This window comes from Ictidomys tridecemlineatus, chromosome 6 (assembly GCF_052094955.1).
Source record: "Ictidomys tridecemlineatus isolate mIctTri1 chromosome 6, mIctTri1.hap1, whole genome shotgun sequence".
Classification (NCBI taxonomy): domain Eukaryota; kingdom Metazoa; phylum Chordata; class Mammalia; order Rodentia; family Sciuridae; genus Ictidomys; species Ictidomys tridecemlineatus.
Window position 1 is genome coordinate 12,358,923 of NC_135482.1, and position 22,193 is coordinate 12,381,115.

The 22,193-nt window shown below is 45.6% G+C and overlaps 1 protein-coding gene across 8 annotated transcripts in view; it reads left to right on the forward strand.

The window, feature by feature from the left end:
• The window catches only part of Large1 (LARGE xylosyl- and glucuronyltransferase 1), a 507,191-nt gene that overhangs the window by 290,565 nt on the left and 194,433 nt on the right, over positions 1–22,193 (forward strand). For all 8 annotated transcript variants that reach the window (XM_078052856.1, XM_078052857.1, XM_078052859.1 and 5 more), the window contains one exon: positions 10,316–10,487. In XM_078052856.1, the coding sequence (XP_077908982.1) occupies positions 10,316–10,487 (172 nt within the window). The remainder of the gene's footprint in view (positions 1–10,315; positions 10,488–22,193) is intronic.

Below are 22,193 nucleotides of genomic sequence, written 5' to 3' on the forward strand. Positions count from 1 at the left end.
TTCCAACAACAAGATGAGGTCATGTGTCTACTAGTGAAAACCTTTTTTTGTTTTTTCTACTTTTTTAGGATATTATCCAGTGCTCTTTAGCGTGGTGTGCAGGACTCTTCAAAATTCAGCTCTTCCCTGCCTTTCTGTATCTTTCTCCATCACAACCAGCTCCACATCCCATCAAGGGCAACTGAGCATAGTTAGTTGGTTTGTGCTCACAAGTGCAGGCACACACCTGGTTGGTTGTACTTCCCTCTGTGCCTTTCTTAATGCTAGTACTTCACCGGTCATCCTTCCCTTCCAATATTTGAGAAATTGCACTTTTATCTCATTCTTCAAGACAAAATTTAAGGTTCCTGTCTCCCAGAAATCTCCACCTGCTTCATCCTTTCTCCGTTCCCACCACTCCTTTTTAATTATCCTCCTGCTAGACTGCGGCTACACGGACTTGGAATTCGTCACAATCCCATTCATTCTGTAATTACAGGTGTGGTGACTGGTTTCTGAGATGGTCCCCAGCCATCTGCATTTCCTTATATTCGCACCCTGGTTGAGTCCCTTCCCATAGTCCATGGGCTGACCTATGTGACCAAAAAAAGAGTACAGAAATGACACATGTCCATTCTGAGGCCAGGGCATATTAGACATGCCAGCTTCTGCCTGGTTCTGTCCTGGGCCGCTCACTGTAGGGAAGGCAGTTCACGGGCTGCACACTCCCATGGCCCTCTGGGGTAGACCAGGTGGTGAGGACCTGAGGCTTCCTGTTGACAGGCAGCAGCAACCGCCCGCCATGTTGAGGGGGCAGATCCAGCATCTCAGAGTTCGAATTCAGATGCCTGCAGCTCTTGAGAAATCCACCCAACTCATGCCCCCAAGTGCCCCCAAATTTCTGACATGCAGAAATTTTGTAAAATAGGTACTGTTGCTGTTTGAAGTGGCTGCGTTTTGAGATGACTCTTTATGCAGTGATGAGAAGTGAGCATGCAGTGGGCCGCTACCCCTTGAGAGCACCGAGCATATCTTCTCCATCATGGGGCCTGGCCCCTTGACCCTCCTGGCCCACATTAAATCTCCCAGAAGCGCTTATCTAAATGCTCTCAATTGACTGAACACGTTTCTCTTTGCTGGTCACAGATGCAGTGGCTTTACCTAGTAGTTATGAATCTTGTCTTTTCTGCTGTTGTACCTTCTGTTAGTGGCAGTGTCCATAATTACCAGTTGCCGGCACTCACACATAGCCCGGGCATGCTCCTAATCCTAAAGGGTGTGTGCTGGTCTCATTTGACAGATGAAAAGACTGAAGTGCATAGAGCTTTAGCTGCTTGCCCAACGTGTCCAGCTTCCCAATGTTGGAGCCAGGATTGAAGCTCAGGCAGAGTCTAGAGTGTGTGTTGGGTGACCATCCTGAAAGCTAATGCTGAGCCTGCATCGTGTCACATGGCTTCCCTGGGACTCTGTGCTCCTACATCATTGCATGCTTCTCTGAAGCTCACACACAACATAGCTCCTATTTTCTCTGTTTTAAGAGTGAGGAGACTGGGTCTGAGACAGACGCACCTGAATGTCTGTCCGTGGTGGTGGAGGTGGCCTTGGAGTCCAGCTGGCTGGTTTTATGTCATGATCCTCCTGAAGCCCCTGCCCCACCACAGGACACCCTGCCCCCAGGTCCTCCTCATTGCCCTTCTAAGCTTGCTTGGTTGCCAAGACGACCACCCACAACACAAAAGGCAAATGACTTCTCAAGCATTTTGCAGCCACTGTGACTGCATTTTTAAATTTTTGAAAATGTGTCAAGGTGATTTGTAATTCACAGAAAATGTTGATATGGGTAAGGAATCTATTTTGAGCCATAAATATTTCTAGTAAGATAGGAGAAAGCTTCCATGACCAACCCAGGAACTCCCTAGAGAGAAACAGGATACTATTATTATTATTATATATTATTCCTACTCAGGCCCTGAGAGGTTAACAGCCAGGAATGTCCAACTCTAAGGTGCTAGTACCTAACTGCCTCCAAAAACTGCTGCTTGGGGAATCAGAACTTTTTTTTTTTTTTTTTTTTTTAGAGAGAGTGAGAGAGTGAGAGAGGAGAGAGAGAGAATTTTTTAATATTTATTTTTTAGTTCTCGGCGGACACAACATCTTTGTTGGTATGTGGTGCTGAGGATCGAACCCGGGCCACACGCATGCCAGGCGAGCGAGTTACCGCTTGAGCCAAATCCCTAGCCCCCCCCCCTTTTTTTTTTTTTAAGAAACTTACTTCTGCCCTTGCAGGAATCCAGAGGAGTGAAAAGCCCACTTGAGTCGGTTAGGGCACCTGAAAGGAGGGGAAGAGAAAACCATTCACTTAAAGTAGTATGTCTGAGGCTGGGGACTGAGATTACAGTATGGAAGGGACTCGGCCTACATCCCCTCTACTTTGGGTACCTGGGCACCAGTAGGGCTCTGAGGCTTTCCACAAGACATCATATATAAAGCTCTTACTGCAATGCTGGAGTTTTGCGGGCACATTGGCACATGCCTGTAATCCCAGCAGCTCGGGAGGTTGAGGCAGGAGGATTGCAGGTTCAAAGCCAGCCTCAGCAACTTACCAGGGCCCTAAGCAACTCAGTGAGACCCTGTTTCTAAATAAAATGCAAAAAGGCGGGGGGGAGGGGTGCGGATGGGGATGTGACTCAGTGATCGAATGCCCCTGAGTTCAATCCCTGGTACCAAAAAAATACCAAAAAAACTGGGAGTCTTATTTTCGATTATATTACCGAGGCAGCCCAGTGCCTCTTGAAAACGTGAGTCTTCAAGGAGAATCGGGCATCGTTCCCTGAGCCCACCAGCCCCTTTGCCTGTCTTTCCCTTGTGTATCTAAAGCTTGGCATCACCTTTGGGCCATTGCTGTCCTTCATCCCCTATGTTTGCTTTTTTAATTTTCTTAGTTATAGATAGACACTGTACCGTTATTTCCTTTATTTTTTTATCTTTTTAATTACACAAACCCTTGGGCATATTTATAATGATGGAGAGCATGACAGGAGGCTGTTCCACCATCCCCAAGGGATGCTCTTGGGTGGACTGGCCTGGGGCCCGCCAGGTTTCCCCACCTTTCCTCTGATCAGGATGCTCCTCTGTCCACCGACCCCCTTCATGGCCCTGGTTGGATTAGAACTGTTGCCGGGTAGGAGGAAAATCGAACACAGTGTGATTGCACCAAGGTACTACTGCCCAGAAAGGTCACTTGGGTGACCATTCCCACCCACTTTCCTCCTGAAACCAAGGATGTGCTGTCTGACTTGAAGATCCACTTGAGGGGTTTTGTATTTTCCAGCAGATTTCGGTTTGTGACTTTGTTAGCGTTTTATATAGAAACATAGGAAAGGGTGATGAGCCAGGTACTCCCCCTGACAGACTGTCTCCGTGCTGTTTCCCCTTTCCTGTCTTCCATAGTGTAGTTTTTTGCTTTTATCCAGCTCATAACCTGGATCACTGAGCCCTGATTGCACCGACAGCCACACACTGGGGAATAGAAGTGGCTTTGTGGAGGCTGAGTGCCCACATAAACTGGATGCTTCGCAGTCCCCCAGCTGTGTTGGAAAGTCAATATCAAAAGTCCCCATTTTGCCATGAGAAAATGTAAGGCTCTTAGAGGTCATGTGGCTTTCCTGAGGTCACACAACTTATTAGAAGTGGAACCACTTCCAAAGGCCAGGCTTTGGGGCTCAACAAACAAGCTGTTCTGCTGTGTGTACTGAACCTGGACTTCTGCATGTATGGACACTTCCGCTCCTAGTTGAGGACAGTGCCAAAGGTAGGATTTGAACCCAGGCCTGGTGGACCCTGTGATTATGCATATTCATCAAACTGTTCTTGGGTAATTATTGTGTTGGAAATTTGCCAGGGTCATGAATGAAATTCTCAAGGAGTTCCAGTCAAATGCAAGAGAGAGTCATGGGAAATTAAACCCAGCGTGAGAGGAGGCTGTGTGCAGGGGAGGGAGAGGTCAGTGCAGCCTGAGACAGCAGGGACGTGGTGACTGGAAGATGGTGGCTGCCGCATTGAGACTTGAAGGAAGAGCAGCATGTGGAGGAGGTGGGGGAGGAGCATGGTAGAAGCCGTGCTACTTAAGAGGATGAGTAATCTATTATTGATGTGCTGCTTTCTATCAGAACTTTTCCCTCACCCCAAAGATTCTTTGCTTTTCTTGCCTTTCCTGGGGCTTTCTTTGTGAGCACAAACTCATTCAAATGCTTCCTTTACCTCTAATTGAACACTTGGACTTAATTGATTATGTATTAAGTTGGGGACTTGGGGCGACATTTGGGCCTGGGCTCATGTTGAGATTAATTTATTCCTGTAGTCTTACTGTTTGGTGATGCATCCGAGTGTCTCACATGTGTGTTAAAAATAAAGCTGAAAGTCAGGGCCATCTAATTAGATGGCTTAACCCAGCACGGTGGTGTTCAGTGTGCACCCAGCTCTCCCGCTTTGATGGCAACCAAAATAGATGAATAAGTTAATCAAAGGTCTGATTAAATAGCACGGCTCTGCAGCATAGACCACTGATTGCCAGGCTTCAGTTCAGGCAGATTCCCAGAGGAGGGAAGGAAACGAGCTGAGTTCCACAGGCCAGGGCTTTCATGAGGAAGAGTTTTATAAAGCACACTGGAGGGAATTGCTCACCGAGTTCTCAGATCTTAAGGTGATGGCTAGTCAGGAAGCCAACTCCCAAAGAAGGGTAATGTGGTTTGGGGAAAGAGCACAACCACCTCCTGGCAGATACTAACTATAGCTTGTGGCTCGCCTGCTGCGGGAGGTGGACACATGGCTCAGCCTCCTGGGCCATAGATTGATTTCAGGTGTGGATTTTGTGCCTGTTAATATGTAAGGCCCTCCCTGGGCTTCGTTCTTGACCTTGCTGTTTAGTTTCTGTACCTGCATTAGCAGCGGGACTGCTGGTTATGACAGGTTTGTCCATCCAGGTCCTCCCTAGGCCTCCGCTGCCCTCTTTGGGCCCCCTGAGACTGACACAGAAGGGCGACACCACTTCCCTTCTAGTCCCCATCTGGATTGGCAGAGAGGCACCTACTAGGAGATGGGGGGCCTGGGGAGAGTGAGAGTGAGACAGGTGTCCCAGTTCTTGTCCTGTGGGCTGCCACAGAGAGGCCTCTAGTGAAGGCTGCTGTTCCTGCAGGTGGCCTTGCTCATGAGGCTGCCCTTTCTGGATTCCACCAACTGCTGTCTTGGCCTTGTCTGCTGGGGTGGCACCTCCCTTCCCAAGTATCGGTTCTGTCTCTAATTCTGCATGCACTACAGTGTAGAGTCTATTATTATTATTATTATTATTATTATTATTATTATTATTTAGTTGGAGATGGACACAACACTTTTATTGTTTTATCTATTTTTCTGTGGTGCTGAGGATCGAACCCAGTGCCTCACACATGTAGGTGGCCACTCTACAACTTAGCCACAATCCCAGCCCCAGATTCCGTCTATTTTTAAATTGTCCTTAGACTTCCCAGTTTGGGTGTGCTATCTATTTACACCCTCACAGATGTGAGGAAGTACACTCTTACAGGATCTGCCTTTTACCAATGGCAGCCGAGACTAAGCAGACTTGTCCAAGCACACATGGTGATTGTTGGCACTGGAGTCCAGGTCCAGGTGCACCTAGCTCTAGAACCCAAGTGTTCTCCACACCAGACACCACCTTCAATAGGAAGCCATTCGAGAGATGTCATTGTACTTGAATGAGGGGCCCAGTCAGCATTGCTGAGAGTCTTTCCCATGCCAGGAGCTTAAGTCCCTTCACCCCTTTTGTTTTTCATCAAGCATATAGTGTAGGCATGTAGGTATAAGACACAGAAAAATGCCCCCAAATGATCCCTCTGAAGAAGTTGATGTCTTGTTTCCATTTCTTCTTTCTCTGCATAAATTTCAGAGGATGTGTTTCCGTGCCATTTGAGAACTCATAGTGGGTTTTAAGCAAAAGTCGTTTTAAAGCTTGCTTTTTTTGTTTGTTCTTAACCATCAAAGCCAATTTCATTTCGTTACATCTTAATCTACATTGTTTCAAGCTGCTGGATAGTATGCTATCAATCAAAAGTGTATCATGTTTTAGTTAACTGCTCAATTTGGGGACATTTGGATGGTTGCTATTTCTTTACTTTATAGCATAGTAACAAACATCTTTGAGAGTAGAACTTTGGTTTTTCATTTTAAAATTTGATTTTTTATTCTTTTTTCTTAAAGAACAGTGTCTTCTAAATGGAGTTAAAGGACAAAAGAGTATTTTGTAGGATGCTAAAGATGATCCCATTTCCTAATAAAAGGGTTTTATCACAAGTTACCTCTTGAGAGTGCTCTCTAACTAACTCTAGTGGAAACTCCCCTTCACAGCTGGGATGACACCCCTGTCCATAATGACCTTCACAACTGAACGTGCACATAGGAAAGCTGTCATCACAAAGTGTAGCTTTGAATACCAAGTGGCACCAAGAGGTGTGTGTGCCTGGCTGATGACTCTGTTCACCTGTGGGGCACGGATGGTTCCCATGTCCTATGAAGGCTCCAATATCAGCACCCCCTGTGTTGTTCATTGCTGTCCCTGTGTATGGAAGCTTTGTTGCTGTTAGGTGAGGACTGTCCATAGATGATGCCCCAGCCCTCCGTGGCCATTTATTTGAGAATATCAAGAAGGCACCAGTACTAACCTATTCAATTACAGCTTAAAAAATATAGCTAAGCATAAGCTTTAAAATGCCAGTAAGTAGTGATGTTTATAACATAGGTTTGAAATATGACTTAAAACACACACACACACACACACACACACACACACACACACACACACACACACACCTGCCTTGGGACAATTTGGTACTGGTTGCAGAAGTATGATTCGGTTTTTGTTCCTTTTTGTTTTCTTTTTGCCTATCTTTCTTTTTTCCAGTGAGCCTATATAATTTTTCTAATAGCCAAAATTATATTCTAAAAAACTTCAACATGGGATTTTTATATAATAATTATTTCATAACTATTGCTTTTCCTCTCCCTAGATTCAGATTTCTTTCCTGAAACTGGTGCCAAATGTACATGAACAGAACTCTAAGAAAATATTCTTTCACTTTTTTAACAAATTTGCATTGAATACCCCCCAACCCCACTTCTGGCCTGGTGTCACATACCTCGAATCCCAGCTGTTCTGGAGGCTGGCAGAAGGATAAGTTTAAGACCAGCCTAGGCAGTTTAAAGAGATTCTGTCTCAAAATAAAAATTAAAAAGGGCTGGGGATGTGGCTCAATGGTAGAGCACCCCTGGGTTTCATCCTCAGTACTGGGGGGAAAATAAGTCAAGTTCCTTTCTTTTTTTTTTTATTGGTTGTTCAAAACATTACAAAGCTCTTGACATATCATATTTCATACATTAGATTCAAGTGGGTTATGAACTCCCAATTTTACCCCAAATACAGATTGCAGAATCACATCGGTTACACATCCACATTTTTACATAATGCCCTATTAGTAACTGTTGTATTCTGCTACCTTTTCTATCCTCTACTATCCCCCCTCCCCTCCCTTCCCATCTTCTCTCTCTACCCCATCTACTGTAATTCATTTCTCTCCTTGCTTATTTTCCCGTTCCCCTCACAACCTCTTATGTGTAATTTTGTGTAACAATGAGGGTCTCCCTCCATTACCATGAGGAAGTACACTCTTACAGGAGTGTGAGGAAGTACACTCTTACAGGATCTGCCTTTTACCAATGGCAGCCGAGACTAAGCAGACTTATCCAAGCACACATGGTGATTGTTGGTACTGGAGTCCAAGTCCAGGTGCACCTAGCTCTAGAACCTTTTCTCTCCCTTTCCCTCCCACCTAATGTATCTGTTTAATGTTGATCTTTTCTTCCTGCTCTTCCTCCCTGCTCTGTTCTTAGTTGTTCTCATTATATCAAAGAAGACATTTGGTATTTGTTTTTTAGGGATTGGCTAGCTTCACTAAGCATAATCTGCTCTAGTGCCATCCATTTCCCTGCAAATTCCATGATTTTGTCATTTTTTAGTGTTGCGTAATACTCCATGGTGTATAAATGCCACATTTTTTTTATCCATTCATCTATTGAAGGGCATCTCGGTTGATTCCACAGTCTAGCAATTGTGAATTGTCCTGCTATGAACATCGATGTGGCAGTATCCCTGTAGTACGCTCTTTTAAGGTCTTCAGGGAATAGTTTGAGAAAGGAAATAGCTGGGGCGAATGGTGGTTCCATTCCCAGCTTTCCCAGGAATCTCCATACTGCTTTCCAAATTGGCCGCACCAGTTTGCAGTCCCACCAGCAATGTGCAAGAGTACCCTTTTCCCCACATCCTCGCCAGCACTTGTTGTTGTTTGACTTCAGAATGGCTGCCAATCTTACTGGAGTGAGATGGTATCTTAGGGTGGTTTTGATTTGCATTTCTCTGACTGCTAGAGATGGTGAGCATTTTTCATGTACTTGTTGATTGATTGTATGTCCTCCTCTGAGAAGTGTCTGTTCAGGTCTTTGGCCCATTTGTTGATTGGGTTATTTGTTTTCTTATTGTTTAATTTTTTGAGTTCTTTGTATACTCTGGATATTAGGGCTCTATCTGAAGTGTGAGGAATAAAAATTTGTTCCCATGATGTAGACTCCCTATTTACCTCTCTTATTATTTCTCTTGCTGAGAAGAAACTTTTCAGTTTAAGTAAGTCCCATTTGTTGATTCTTGTTATAAACTCTTGTGCTATGGGTGTCCTATTAAGGAATTTGGAGCCCGACCCCACAATATGTAGATCGGAGCCAACTTTTTCCTCTATCAGACGCAGAGTCTCTGAATGATATCTAGCTCCTTGATCCACTTTGAGTTAACTTTTGTGCATGGCAAGAGGAGGGGATTCAGTTTCATTTTGTTGCATATGGATTTCCAGTTTTCCCAACACCATTTGTTGAAGATGCTATCCTTCCTCCATTGCATGGTTTTAGCTCCTTTATTAAATATAAGATAGTTGTAGCTTTGTGGATTAGTCTCTGTGTCCTCTATTCTGTACCATTGGTCCACCTGCCTGTTTTGGTACCAGTACCATGCTGTTTTTGTTACTATTGCTCTGTAATATAGTTTGAAATCTGGTATCGCTATACCGCCTGATTCACACTTCCTGCTTAGAATTGCTTTTGCTATTCTGGGTCTTTTATTTTTCCATATGAATTTCATGATTGCTTTATCTATTTCTACAAGAAATGCTGTTGGGATTTTAATTGGCATTGCATTAAACCTATAGAGAACTTTTGGTAATATCGCTATTTTGATGATGTTAGTTCTACCTATCCATGAACAGTGTATATTTTTCCATCTTCTAGGTACATCAAAAAACTTGTGCACCATGATCAAGTAGGATTCATCCCTGGGATGCAAGGATGGTTCAATATACGGAAATCCATAAATGTTATTCACCACATCAATAGACTTAAAGATAAGAACCATATGATCATCTCAATAGACGCAGAAAAAGCATTCGACAAAGTACAGCATCCCTTTATGTTCAAAACACTAGAAAAACTAGAGATAACAGGAACTTACCTCGACATTGTAAAAGCTATCTATGCCAAGCCTCAGGCTAGCATCATTCTCAATGGAGAAAAATTGAAGGCATTCCCCCTAAAATCTGGAACAAGACAGGGATGCCCTCTATCACCACTTCTATTCAATATAGTTCTCGAAACACTGGCCACAGCAATTAGACAGACGAAAGAAATTAAAGGCATAAAAATAGGAAAAGAAGAACTTAAATTATCACTATGTGCGGATGACATGATTCTATACCTAGAAGACCTAAAAGGGTCTACAAAGAAACTACTAGAACTAATAAATGAATTCAGCAAAGTGGCAGGATATAAAATCAACACGCACAAATCAAAGGCATTTCTGTATATCAGCGACAAAACTTCTGAAACGGAAATGAGGAAAAACACTCCATTCACAATATCCTCAAAAAAAATAAAATACTTGGGAATCAACCTAACAAAAGAGGTGAAAGATTTATACAAAGTTCCTTTCTTTTATCATGTTCTTATAATCAAAGATTTTGTTAGCACTGGTTGCATTGTGCTCTTAGCATAGTAAAGTGGTAGCAAAGTTGATTAGAAGAGGAAAAACAGGAGAGCCCCCTCAAGGGAGCACGGGTCCTCCAGGAGAGGGGAGCTAAACTCAGTGCTTTATGTGTCTCAGGCACCATTTGTAATGTTTTAAGCAAAGAATTAATATAGTGACTTTTTTCCCCCTTCTCCAACTCCCTCGGTGCCTTATCCTGTCCAGTCTGAAGTTTCTTGGATCCCCAACAAACATTACTCTGGGATTTATGGCCTGATGAAGCTCGTCCTGACCAAAACTCTTCCTGCCAACCTGGAGAGAGTCATTGTCCTCGACACAGATATCACCTTTGCAACCGACATCGCAGAGCTCTGGGCTGTGTTCCACAAGTTCAAAGGTAATTGTGGCTCATTTCTTTCTAGTATTTGTGGCTCATTTCTTTCTGGTATCCTTGTAGGTGTGGACATGTCAACCGTGGTGATTATATTTTTTTAAGGAGATGAGTTTAACTCCGATAAGTTTGTGCTATTCAAGTCAATAAGAAATTACAAATACAGTTATGTTACAGTTCTACTTCGATTTGATACATGCTAGAGTAAAACTGGAATTTCCATTTCTTTCTTTATTTTATTTATTTACTTGTGGTGCAGAGAATTGAACCCAGTGCCTCACACGTTGGCAAGTGCTCTACCCACTGAGCCACAAGATCTGTGTTCATAGGAAGAAACCAATTTGGGATACTTTGTAAGCATTAAATATCAAATGTGTGTATTTTGTATGCAGTAATTGAGTGTTGACATACTTGTGCAGAAACATGCATTTATTAGTTTTCTCTTTTTATCAAATAATTCTTTGATTGCCAAGAAAGCTTTTGAGGTAGTAGAAATAGGTATTGATTAGAGAGTGTTTGAAATGTTCTTCTGGCTTTTGCTTTCCTTAGCATCATGCTTATTATTTTGAGGTATGTTTGTTTGGTTTTCAAGTCCTCTCTTCTCGTCTGGTAATCTTCTTCTAGCTCTTATTGTTGCCTTTGTCACTATCTCAGGTACAGGAGCCCTTCTGATGGGCAATGTAAACTCAGTAGTTATATTTGACTCTGGTGGGGCCTATGGGAGAAGTGACAGGTTAGCAAGAGTTTAGGGCTGTTTTAATACCCCTCCCCTCCGTGTTGTATTTTTGAGGTTCCTCTCTATATTGGGCAAATGCAATGAGAGAGCAGTTTGTTAGTGAGATCATTATATATTTCTTATCTTTTTCTTTGTCAAATTGCACACTACCCTCTGCCTAAAATCTCTCTGTGTCTTCTTCTCTTACTTCTTTATTCTAAGAGGGTGAAATCCTCCTTACTGATTTTCAACAAATCATTTCCATAAACCCTGTTGGTTTTTGTTTCCATTCATGGGCAGGGTAAATTCCGTCACTGTCCCCTTCCTTCTGGGAGGATCATGGCTCTGGGCTAATTGAGGAAAGTGTTCAGCAAATCACAGGGTTGACATGTCCCCCCCACACACTCTATCCCTTATCAGGATCAAAATTAACATTTCTTATCTGGATCAATAATGGCATTAGGGAGACATCCTTTAACAAAACTGGGAAGCCAGTGAGTCTCCCCTGTCTAATCTCTTCTGCATAGAATGCTGGGTGGGACCTACCCTTTTATTTCCTAAGTCAAGCCCCTGAAGTTTGGAGGGGCGCAGGGTTTTGCCCAGAATTGAGATCAGAAATACGTGTGCCTTGCCTTCTCTCTGTTGCTTCTGCTGTTTCTCTTTCTGATCACACAGAACTCATTGGGGACAGTTTTTCTTTAATTGCACTGTATTTTATCCATGTTTTCATGCTGATGTTCAGTGTTCAGTGATGCATATATTCAACAACCAACGTTTATTGCATTCCTACTGGGTGGCAGGCTGTGTACCTAAATCATGAAATGAGGAGTGATGAAGGGACAGTGAGAGTTGTCACCTGTCCTGGAGAGGGGCAGAGCAGTCGGATGGGACGCATCACAGGGTGTGGTAATTGTGCACTGTTTTGTTGGGAAAGAGCAATAGATGTCCAAGTTCCCCTTTGAGAAGAGAGGACTCACTTCTCCAGCACCTGGGATTTCTCTCTGGCTATAGAGGGAGGGCTGCAGGCATCAGCCCTCTTTGGGGATGGGCTCTGATGAAGAGAGTGACTGTGCCTGGAACCATGCCACCTGCCAGGATGCACCCTGTCATGCATTGACTCAGGATCCTACCTGACCAGTTGCTGTATCCCTGGAGACTGCCTCACAGTCTGAAGTCTCCTCAGTCCAGTCCTGCTCATTCAGATCTGCTGTTCCCTAGAGTTCTCCCTGATTAAATGTTCATGTGCTGATTTCTGTCTCAATCTGCTTCCCTGGAAACTCAGCCCATAACCAACATCTACAGCACCGAGTATCCCTTGGATAAGTGTAACTCAGCAAAATCAGTAGGACAAGTGGTCAGAAGTTGCAGTGCTCTGGGCAGGAAATCTCTTTTATTCTGTTGCAGCCAGAACTGGCTGTCATGCTGGCAGGATTGTGTGGGCAACAGCAACCCAATGAATAATCATGGTTCTAATCACTCGGCATCACCTGCGGAAGGGAAGGAAACCATTTGGACTCTTGCTGCCCCTGGAGCTGCAGATCTGGAGGACTCTGAGGTTCCAGGCGGTTCCTGGGGCTAAACAGAGTATGTGGACCAAGGTCAGGCCAGGACCAGGGGAACTTTCAATACCAGAGCTGAGTTATTGGACTGTCTTCTACCTGTTCATTCTTTGATTTGTCCATTTCTAACATTTATCAGGCCCTCAAACTGTGTAAATGTGGCACCAGCCTTCAGGGAGCTCCCAGATGGGGCAGATGGTGTTACATCATAAACACCTGCCGAGGAATAGAGAACGTCTACTGTGGTCCTCCCGTGCCCATCCTAGTGATCGTAAGAAAATGCAGAGGTAAAGAGAAAATAGGAAAGCCCTTCCCCCTGCTCCACATGTCAGGACTTCGGTATTTTCTTCTTAGTGGACTTATTTTTCCTTAATGATATCTATTAGAAGCCAGGTCATAGAACAGGGAGAAGCCTGTTAGGACAGACGCATACATGTTCTGGCCCGAGAGAGAGAATGCGGCTCTCATGAAGGCTCTACTACTTGACATCTTTTGTTGTGAACATTTTGATTGACAATGGTGCCATTTGCCATTGGTCATTTGTGTCTGGTACATTGTCTGGGGCTGCCGTGGCACTTGTGTACAGGTCATACACAGGCTTGGTCCCTCCCTAGTGCTGTGGAAACCCCAAAACCTGGCTGCACCACGTCAGCTTCTACTAAGAAGCCTGTTATTAAGGACACAGACTCGTCCTCACCACCTGCTGCAGGGAGCCCCCCAGTGGCTCTTGGAGGCATCCATGTGCACCATGGGCCTGAGTTCACCTCAGTGGCAAATGCCTACCTTCCACACCAGTGGTCTGTACCCCTCGCCAGTCTGTGCAGCCACTGGGGGTTCTTCATACCCAAAGTAACAGAACCAGAAATATCACTAGTGGTATCACTAGTGGCTAGAATCCAGAGTCACCCTCTCAGGTGTATTTCCCGAGCTCCTCTAGTGGTTGGTTAGTTTTCTGAAAGTTGAGTTGGGACTGTTGAAAACAAAACAAAATGAAACAAAACAAAAAAAAAAACAAGCCCTACTGCTGAGAATTTAAATTTGGGTGGAAGAAGACAGAAAATAAATAATATGCATAAATCTTAGATGGTAATAAATGAATGGATGCCTCTGTGTGTGTGTGTGGTTTATATTGTTTAAATATTCAAATAAGGTATTAATGCAAGATCCCCAAAGAAGGGTGACATTTAAGCAATGAAGTTTAGAGAAGCAGTGACCCTGCTGTGCCAGGGCACGGGGAGGGGTGTCTGAGGCCTTAGGACAGGAACATCAACTTTGCTGAGAGTTGGTGTGTTAGAGGGATGGGACAGATGTCCAAACATAGCAGAAGGAGCCCAGGAGATGGCTGGGGTTGACAAAGTCACATCACAAGAACCTGGATCCAGAGGGGATGCTGACTCTCCTGTTAGACACCTAGGGGACCCAGCAGAGGCAAGACTTAACCTGCTGTGTTTATAATGGTTGGTCCTGGCCGCCCTTGTTAGGACAGAAGGACATGAGGACACCATATAATTCCAGTCCTCCAGGTGGGAGATGCCCTGGGCTCAGGCCTAGGTGGAGCAGTAGAGGAGGTGGAAGTCATCTCATTAGGGTAGGTGTTGAAGGCCAAGTCACCAGGGGAGAGGAGGGTGGAGGATGACCCCTAGGGTGGCTGGGTGGGTGCAGTGGCACTGGTGAGCCAGAGAGGACTTCAAGGGGAGGTCATGGCAACTCCGGAGCTTGTGAGGCTTGTTAAGTTTGAGGTCCTGCATTGGATATCTGCCTAGAGAGGTAGGGAGGCAGCCCGGTAAGTTATATTTGCAAAGCAAAGGGAAGGTAACTATTCTTTATCAAGTGCTTCTTCTGTTCCGGCACTGACTAGAAGCTTTGTACATTTGAAAGTTAAATAAACTGAGCCTGAGGGAGATTAAATTGCTGTCCCTGCTCAAAGAGCTTTCACACATCAAAGCAAAGCTGACCCCAAGCCCTTTGACTCCAGAGTCCATGCTGTGTCCACTGCCTTGTGTCGCCGCTCCTGGATCCCTGCTGCTGGGGTGGAGAAGGGGATGCCCACCACCCTGGGAGGCAGGGTCTGCACACAGATCAGGTGTGACTGGTGATCCTGAGCCAAGACCCTGGAGTGCCTTAGTTAACTGCACACAGAATCAGAAGCCGTATGTGATTGTAGCAGTCCAGGGAGGAAGTTGTGGAGACTGGGATGAGAAGCTGTTGGAGGAGAGCCTTGCTGGGCATTAAAGATGGTGTTGTCATCCCCAAGGGCACACGCCTGACTTGAAGAGGGCATCTTGCTATGGCGTATAGTTCTGGCCTTGAAGCAGGTTGAGTCACTACTCAGCTTACCTTCGTGTGCCACAGGAGTGCCATCGGGCATCTTTCAAGGGCCTGCCAGGCGAACCATGGCTAATCACAGCTCCTGGGCTGAGCTCTTCCTCCACACCAGCCGCTTGGTTAAGCGCCTTGTGAGTAAACTCAAATAACCCGCACAGCCCTGCGTGGAGCCGGCATTGTTCACGTTCCCTCTTGAAAAGTTTGGGAACAGATGCTTCAGCTTCTCTAGAGCCTCAAAGGTCTCAAGGAGTAAATAACCCAAATCCAGTTCTCTTCACCCAGCGCCCCACACTCCTGAGAAGAGAGTATCCTTATCCACATCTTGTGGCTGTGGCCAAGAGTGTCTTTGGAGAGACAAAAGGGGGAGCCCTGGGTGACTGTGTAAACCAGTTTGTAGAGGTCAGGCCCAAGGTGATGCAGGCATTCAGAAGACGGAGGCAGAATCAGAGGCACAGAAATGTACAGGCTCCTGCATCCTGCCCTGCGTGTGACTTCCCAGAATTCTGCGTGGGAAATCTTTGTGGGCCCCAAGAGCTCTATCTGGGCCTCAGCGTGGGTGGTAGATTAAGCCAACTGGAGCTTACTGGTAACACTTGCAGAGGCACTATATTCTGCATATTTGTGTCCCCCAAATTCATTACTCCAAAGCTAATCCCCAATGCCATAATATGAAGAGGCCGGTCCTTTAAGAAGTATTAGGTCATTAGGGCTCCCTTAATAGGGTTAATGCCTTTACCAAAATTGCCTCAGGGAGGTTTTCTTCCCTTCTGCTGTGTGAGAACAGAGTTAGAAGGAACCATCCATGCAGCAGAGCGTGAGCCCTCACCAGACACCAAATCTATTGTTGCTTTGATCCTGTGACTTTCTAGCCACCAGAACTATGAGAAATTAATTTCTGTTGTTTATACATCACCAGTTCTAAGGTATTTTGTTAGGGCCGCTCAGTCAGACTAAGACAGCAGGTTTCTGGCTTCTCAGGGCCCAGATGAACTGAGAATGGTGCTAATGGGGTCAGTGTGAGACCCACACATCACGTCCGTTCTTCTTGCAGTGTTCCATTTTCTCTGGGGACTCCTGCCAGCACATGTGGCATCACAGTGGACATTGTTTCTGTGTGTCTGCCCCATTACCTCGCAGATCTGTCCATCAGGGCTGAGGGTGGCTATAAATGTAAAATATCATAGGAAAATGGAACATGAAAAACGTCAGAGGTGTTATTTCTGCAAAGACATCTGTAGAACTTTTATGCTTATACTTAGTTGCCTTGAAGAAGTTTTTAAAAACTCTTTCAAGTTCTTCAGGTCTCTTTTTTCTGGCCTTGCCCATCTCCCCCGATGGGATTGGTGAAGTGGCTCGAGCTTAGCAAAGAAAGAGACGGAGTCCAAATCCCTGCTGGCCTACTTATCAGCAGGTGAGTTGGGAGGTCATTATCGCCGCCTCCTCCAAAATGAAACTACTGAGGTCTCTGCACAACGGTCAGGTGTGGTATGGGAGGGCACTCGGCCCTGCTAGTACCCGGGAGACTCTCACACCATGTGGTACCTCTTCTCTTTCCTTCCTCCTCTCCCCCACATCCCACGTCACTATTATTGGTCCCTTTTCCTTTGGCTTTAAACCCCCCTCCTCTCTTCCTCCACCCACCTCTATATCAGGCTCTCTGTTCCCTCCTTAGCCAGTGTGAAAGGAATCAAAGTGGACCTTTCAGGACAACCCCAGCCCCTTGTGTGGGCCAGGTTTCCCTGATTAAAGCCGTAGCTTCTCTGCCCGTGCCACGAGGTTTCCCCCAGTTTTCACGTACTTGTCTCGCATTCTCTCCTGATGGTCCTAACTTGAGAGTTTGGCTGCAGGGAAGAAAAACAGACATTTTTAAAAGATAAAAATTCTCAAATAAAGTGCTTTAAAATGCCATCAACAGCTGGCGCCCATTTGAGTGAGGTGCGGTGAGTACAGCAGCCTGGAGCTCCTTGGAGCGAGAACGAGCCTGGGCCTGCGTTCTTTGTCATCAGTCACGCAATTTAGCTAAAAGGCTGGGGCACGTGTTTTGTTTTGTTTTTTTTTTTAAACAATGGAATGTTACTCAGCAATGAGAGAGAATAAAATCATGGCATTTGCAGGTAAATGGATGGAGTTGGAGAATATCATGCTAAGTAAACTAAGCCAATCCCAAAAAAACAAAGGCCAAATATTCTCTCTGATATGTGGATGCTGATCCGTAATGGGGGTGGGTGGGGGGCAGTATGAGAGGAATGGAGGAACTCTAGATAGGGCAAAGGGAAGGGAGGGGCATGGGGGTAAGGAAGAGGGTAGGATGAGATGGACATCATTACCCCAAGTACAAGTATAAAGGTTGAGAGCCACAGCCGAAGGGGCCCCAGCAAACTTCCAGCTGCCAGCAAACTTCCAGCTGCCAGCTGATGATTGGCTCACAGCGGCCCCAGCAACTTCTAGCTGATTGGCTCCTCTGCGGTGATGCTCATTGGGCTGTTTTCCCTGCCCTTCAGGCTATGGAGCTTCTCATTGGGGGACTTTTTTTTTTTCAAAAGAAAGGAACTTTATTTTTAGAACCACACACGCCAAACAAAACAGCTCCTCAGGAAAAGCCTTCAGAGCCCAACTGCCACCACCGGCTTCCCACAAGCCTCTCAACCTCCCCCATTCCTCCTGCTCTTGAGGCCAATTGGCTGGGTCATGTGGGCGGAGCCAAAAAAGTTCCCCAATGAGAAGCTCTATAGTCTGAAAGGGCGGGGAAACAGCCCAATGAGCATCACCGCAGAGGAGCCAATCAGCTAGAAGTTTCTGGAGCCGCTGTGAGCCAATCATCAGCCGGCAGCTGGAAGTTTGCTGGCAGCTGGAAGTTTGCTGGGGCCCCTTTGGCTGTGGCTCTCAACATAAAGGCATGAATGATGTGTCTCTACTTTGTGTACAACCAGAGACCTGAAAATTTGTGCTCTATTTGTGTACTATGAATTGAAATGCATTCTGCTGTCATGAATAACAAATTAGAATAATTAAATAATTTTTTTAAAAAAAATCTGTACCATGTTTTAAAAATTATCTCTTGCTCTTCTAGTATTGATGGGTCTCCTTCCCTGTCACTAAATTGCACTGTGTGGCTTCAGTTTTTGCCTTGAAACTCCTAGCTGATTTTCCACTTGGAGAATTTCAGTGGCTTCTTGCAAACCTCTTCTCCTCTCTGTAAGTCCTACCTTCCTGCTCTCTTCTCATCTCTTATCTATCCCTGCTGCCTTCGGTCCAGAATCAGAAACCTGCACATCTCTTGTGAGATACTTACTCCTGGTCCTTCTGTGGGTTCAGCAGAGGCATGAATCACTGGGGCAACATCAAAGCTGGCACTCCTGGACACAGGAATGAAAGGGTTTTCATGATTTTCCCATCAGCTTGGATGTGAATCTGCATTTTCTTATAACATTAGAAGACCATTTAATTTCTCCGGGCCTCTTTGGTGATGGGGTTTTCTGTAAGAGTGAGGGAAGAACCCATTCAGAGCTGCCCCATAGGCTTTACCTTGGTGGTGAGATCAGACAATGGTTGTGTATTGCATGTTACATAATAAGTGACAATTGGCTTTCTTTTCTTCTACCTATTTTTTCTTGTTCTTAAATCTGAAATACCTGAGATTTAAGAGAACAGCAACAGTGCTCCTCTCCTTCCCTCCCTCCTCTCCTCCTCCCTCTGTCTCCCTCCCTCTCCCCCTCCTCCTCCTCCCTCCCTTCCCTCCCTTCTTCCCCTCCCTTCTCTTTCTCTGCTGCCTTTTCTTTTTCTCTCCTTTCTTCCCTCTCTCCATTCCCGCCTCCCACATTCACTCAGTCCTTCCTTCTTTCTTTCCTTCCTGACCTGCTCAGCCCCTGGGCCAGCTCTGATCCTGGAGATGAAACAGTAGACAAGCCCCCTGCCCTGACCCCTGTTTCTCAAGTCTGACAGCTCTGTGTAGGTGTCAGGTCCTGGACCATCTCCTTCATCTCTCATGGTCGTCTCCGAGTAGCTCACCTGAAGTCACTATAACAAGGAGGTAGTGACAGGACCGGGCTCAAAGCCGGGCTGACCTCCAGCACCCACACTCCTAATACGAGATTCTAGATCCCTGTGAACGCATCAAAGTGTGGGACGTGCTTTGAAAGGGAAGGTACCCGCCGGCTGTGGTGGCAGCTCACCTGTGATCCCGGTGTATCCCTGGGCAGAAGCAGGAGGATCACAAGGTCAGCCTCAGCCACTTAATGAGGCACTAAACAACTTAGTTGAGACCCTGCCTCAAAATAATAAAAAGGACTGGGGCTGGGGCTTAGTGGAGAAGTGCTCAGGTTCAATCCCCCGTCACCCTCCACAAAAAGAAAGAAAGAAAGAGAAGATGCAGGTGAGGGAGGACCACACCGTGGGGAAGGCGACATTGGGGGTGGCTGGGAGGGCCTCTGAAGCAAAGATGGGGAGGTGGCAGCCTTCTGTTCCGCACTAGCAATGAATGGAAGAGGCCTAGGCCTGCGGCCCAGGTAGACAGCCGTACAGAGAAGGTACAGACGGGACTGAAGGAAACATTAAACGGGCTCCTCAGACAGAGGGCCACTGCTGCCTTTGTTCCTCAGCTCTGATGTCCTCCCTTCCTGGAACGCTTGTCCTCCAGACCTCCCCAGTCTCGCGGCCGTGAATCCCTTCAAGTCTCTGCTCCAGTCGCAGCTTCCAGAGAGAATTTCCCTGATGGTCCCATTTCATCTGCACCTTGGGACGCCTCCCATCCCTGTCACCCTGCTCTTTAATTTTTTTTCTTCAGTAACAGTCTTGTCTGTCTGACCTACTGAGTCATTGCTTATCATGTGGGTGGCTCTGCCCCACCCAGGAGGTGGCACAGAACAGGCCAAGGCACCCAGAGTGCAGACTGCTGTGCTGGTCATTCTGTGTCCTACCTATTGGTAGATAAGTATCAGGAGGGCAGGGACTGTTGTCATTATGTTTCTGGTGTCTCAGCACCTGGAATTGTGCTAGGTATACAGTAGATGCTCAATAAGTGTTTGTTGAATAATGAACATATAAAGCCAGTGATTCTGGGTGGAGTGAGTGGTAGAGAATGAGGCCAGAGAAGTACCAAGGCTCCTATAGGTCTTGGCTTGGGTTTATCCACTAGTCATTGTTACATGGTTCAGAGCTTCAGAGGCAAATGTATATGCTCAGATTTTCAGAAGTTCCTTTTGGTTGAGTGGGACATCATTTGAAAGGTGAGGTAGGAAATCAGTACAGCAATCCTCTCCTTATCTGTGGGGAGATTGTCCAAGCCCTACAGTTGAGCCTGAAACTACTGGTAATCCAGAACCTTATACGTGCTTTTTTTTTTTTAATACAGACATGCCTATGCCAAAATTTAATCTATAAACTAGATGCAATAAGAGATTAACAATAATAAAATAGAACAACTTTAACAATAGACTGTAATAAAAGTGACGTGAATGAGGTCTCTTTCTCTCTCCAAATATCTTACTGTGCTTTTACCTTTAACCTAAAGAATGCCCTTAACATCTCCTCTTTGGGATAATCCAACGGCTATCATCACCATTCTTACATTTTGGGACTGTTATGAAGAAAAATAAAGGTTGCTTGACTGTAACCACAGGTAACACATACAATGACTGCAGTAGCTACCAAGTGACTAACGGGAGGGTAGGATATATCACGGAAGTGCTGAACCTCAACAATGATGTACATCTTGAACCAGATTGAGTAACATTTGATTATGCTACTCAGGATGGCATGGAATTTAAACTTTTGTTTATTTGGGGGACTCTCCATTTAATATTTTCAGACCATGGTTGAGCGCAGGTAACTTAAACTATTAAAAGTGAAACCACAGGTAAGGGGGGACCACTGGACTGTGAAAGAGAGATTTAGCAGCACATGGGAGCTACTGCTCCAGTCTCAGCACGGTACAGCAGTGACTGAAGGGGGTAGAGCAAAGGCCATGAGGAGGAGAGTGGAGGGCACTAGTGGCAAGTCCTGTTTGGACTTGCAGATCTGGATCCTTCAGAGGCCTCTGGAATGAGGACATCTTCAGGTATTTCCTCTTAAATGTTGGTATGGAAATTGGTGCTCTTACCAGATAATTTCAGTTTGCTTTTATGGACTTGCAAGTGTGCTCCTAGTAAAGCCCCCTCCAGGGTTCCAATCCTGGGGATGGCACCAGGTCCTGCAGGGAACAAGGCTGGATTTGCTGTCTCTAATAGAGAGCTAAGTGGGTGGGGGAAGAAGGGAGTCAACAAGGATCATGTCTGGGCAAGGTGGGATTGATGAACTGAGATTCGAGTGGAAGAGGAGGAGCTGTTGGATGCCTAGCAGAGTCAGCCAGAACCCCTGGTCACATTCCAATTGTGTCTGGCGCTGCTGCTGGTGCAGGCCAGGCCATCAAGTTATGCTGGTTCCTGCCCCTGCATTGTAAGGCCAGCATGCCCTGGGCACCTGGAGCAGGGGATGGAGCCATATTGATCTGTCACTAGGATTCACTGACAATTTCTTGACTTTCTTAAATGTACAAGGGCCAGGCTATCGGGGAGGACAGCTTTTGCCTTATCATAAAGGAGAGGAAAGACTAGCTTGTGGATATGGGCATATCTTTCTTTCCTCACTTTCTTTCTGCCTCTACTTCTGTATCTACTTGCAGAATGGTAGGAAAGAACCTGAGGCCATTATTTTGGGTTGTTCAGCATCTTCTTGCCATCTTTATAATTTTGGTGCACTACTGAGATCTCTGAGCCTCTATTTCATATGGACAAAATGGGGATCACAAGACTCATAGGGTATTAGTATGAAAAGTTAGCTTTTTGTCACTATAATGAAATACCAGAGACAAGCAACTTATGAAGAAAAGAGGTCTATTTAGCTCACAGTTTTGGAGACTTAGAGTTCACAGGGCATATTGTTCTATGGCAAAGGCCACCCCTTGGCTGCATCACTCCCTGGCTCATCGTAGCACAGATAGCAATGGTAAGAGAAGGTGGGGGACCAAGTGATTACATCATCTTAAACCAGGAGCAGAGAGTGCTGGGGTGGGGGCCAGGCTCAGGCCTTTATAACCATCCTCCTGGAGCAATTCAAGGGATCACATCAGAACTAGCA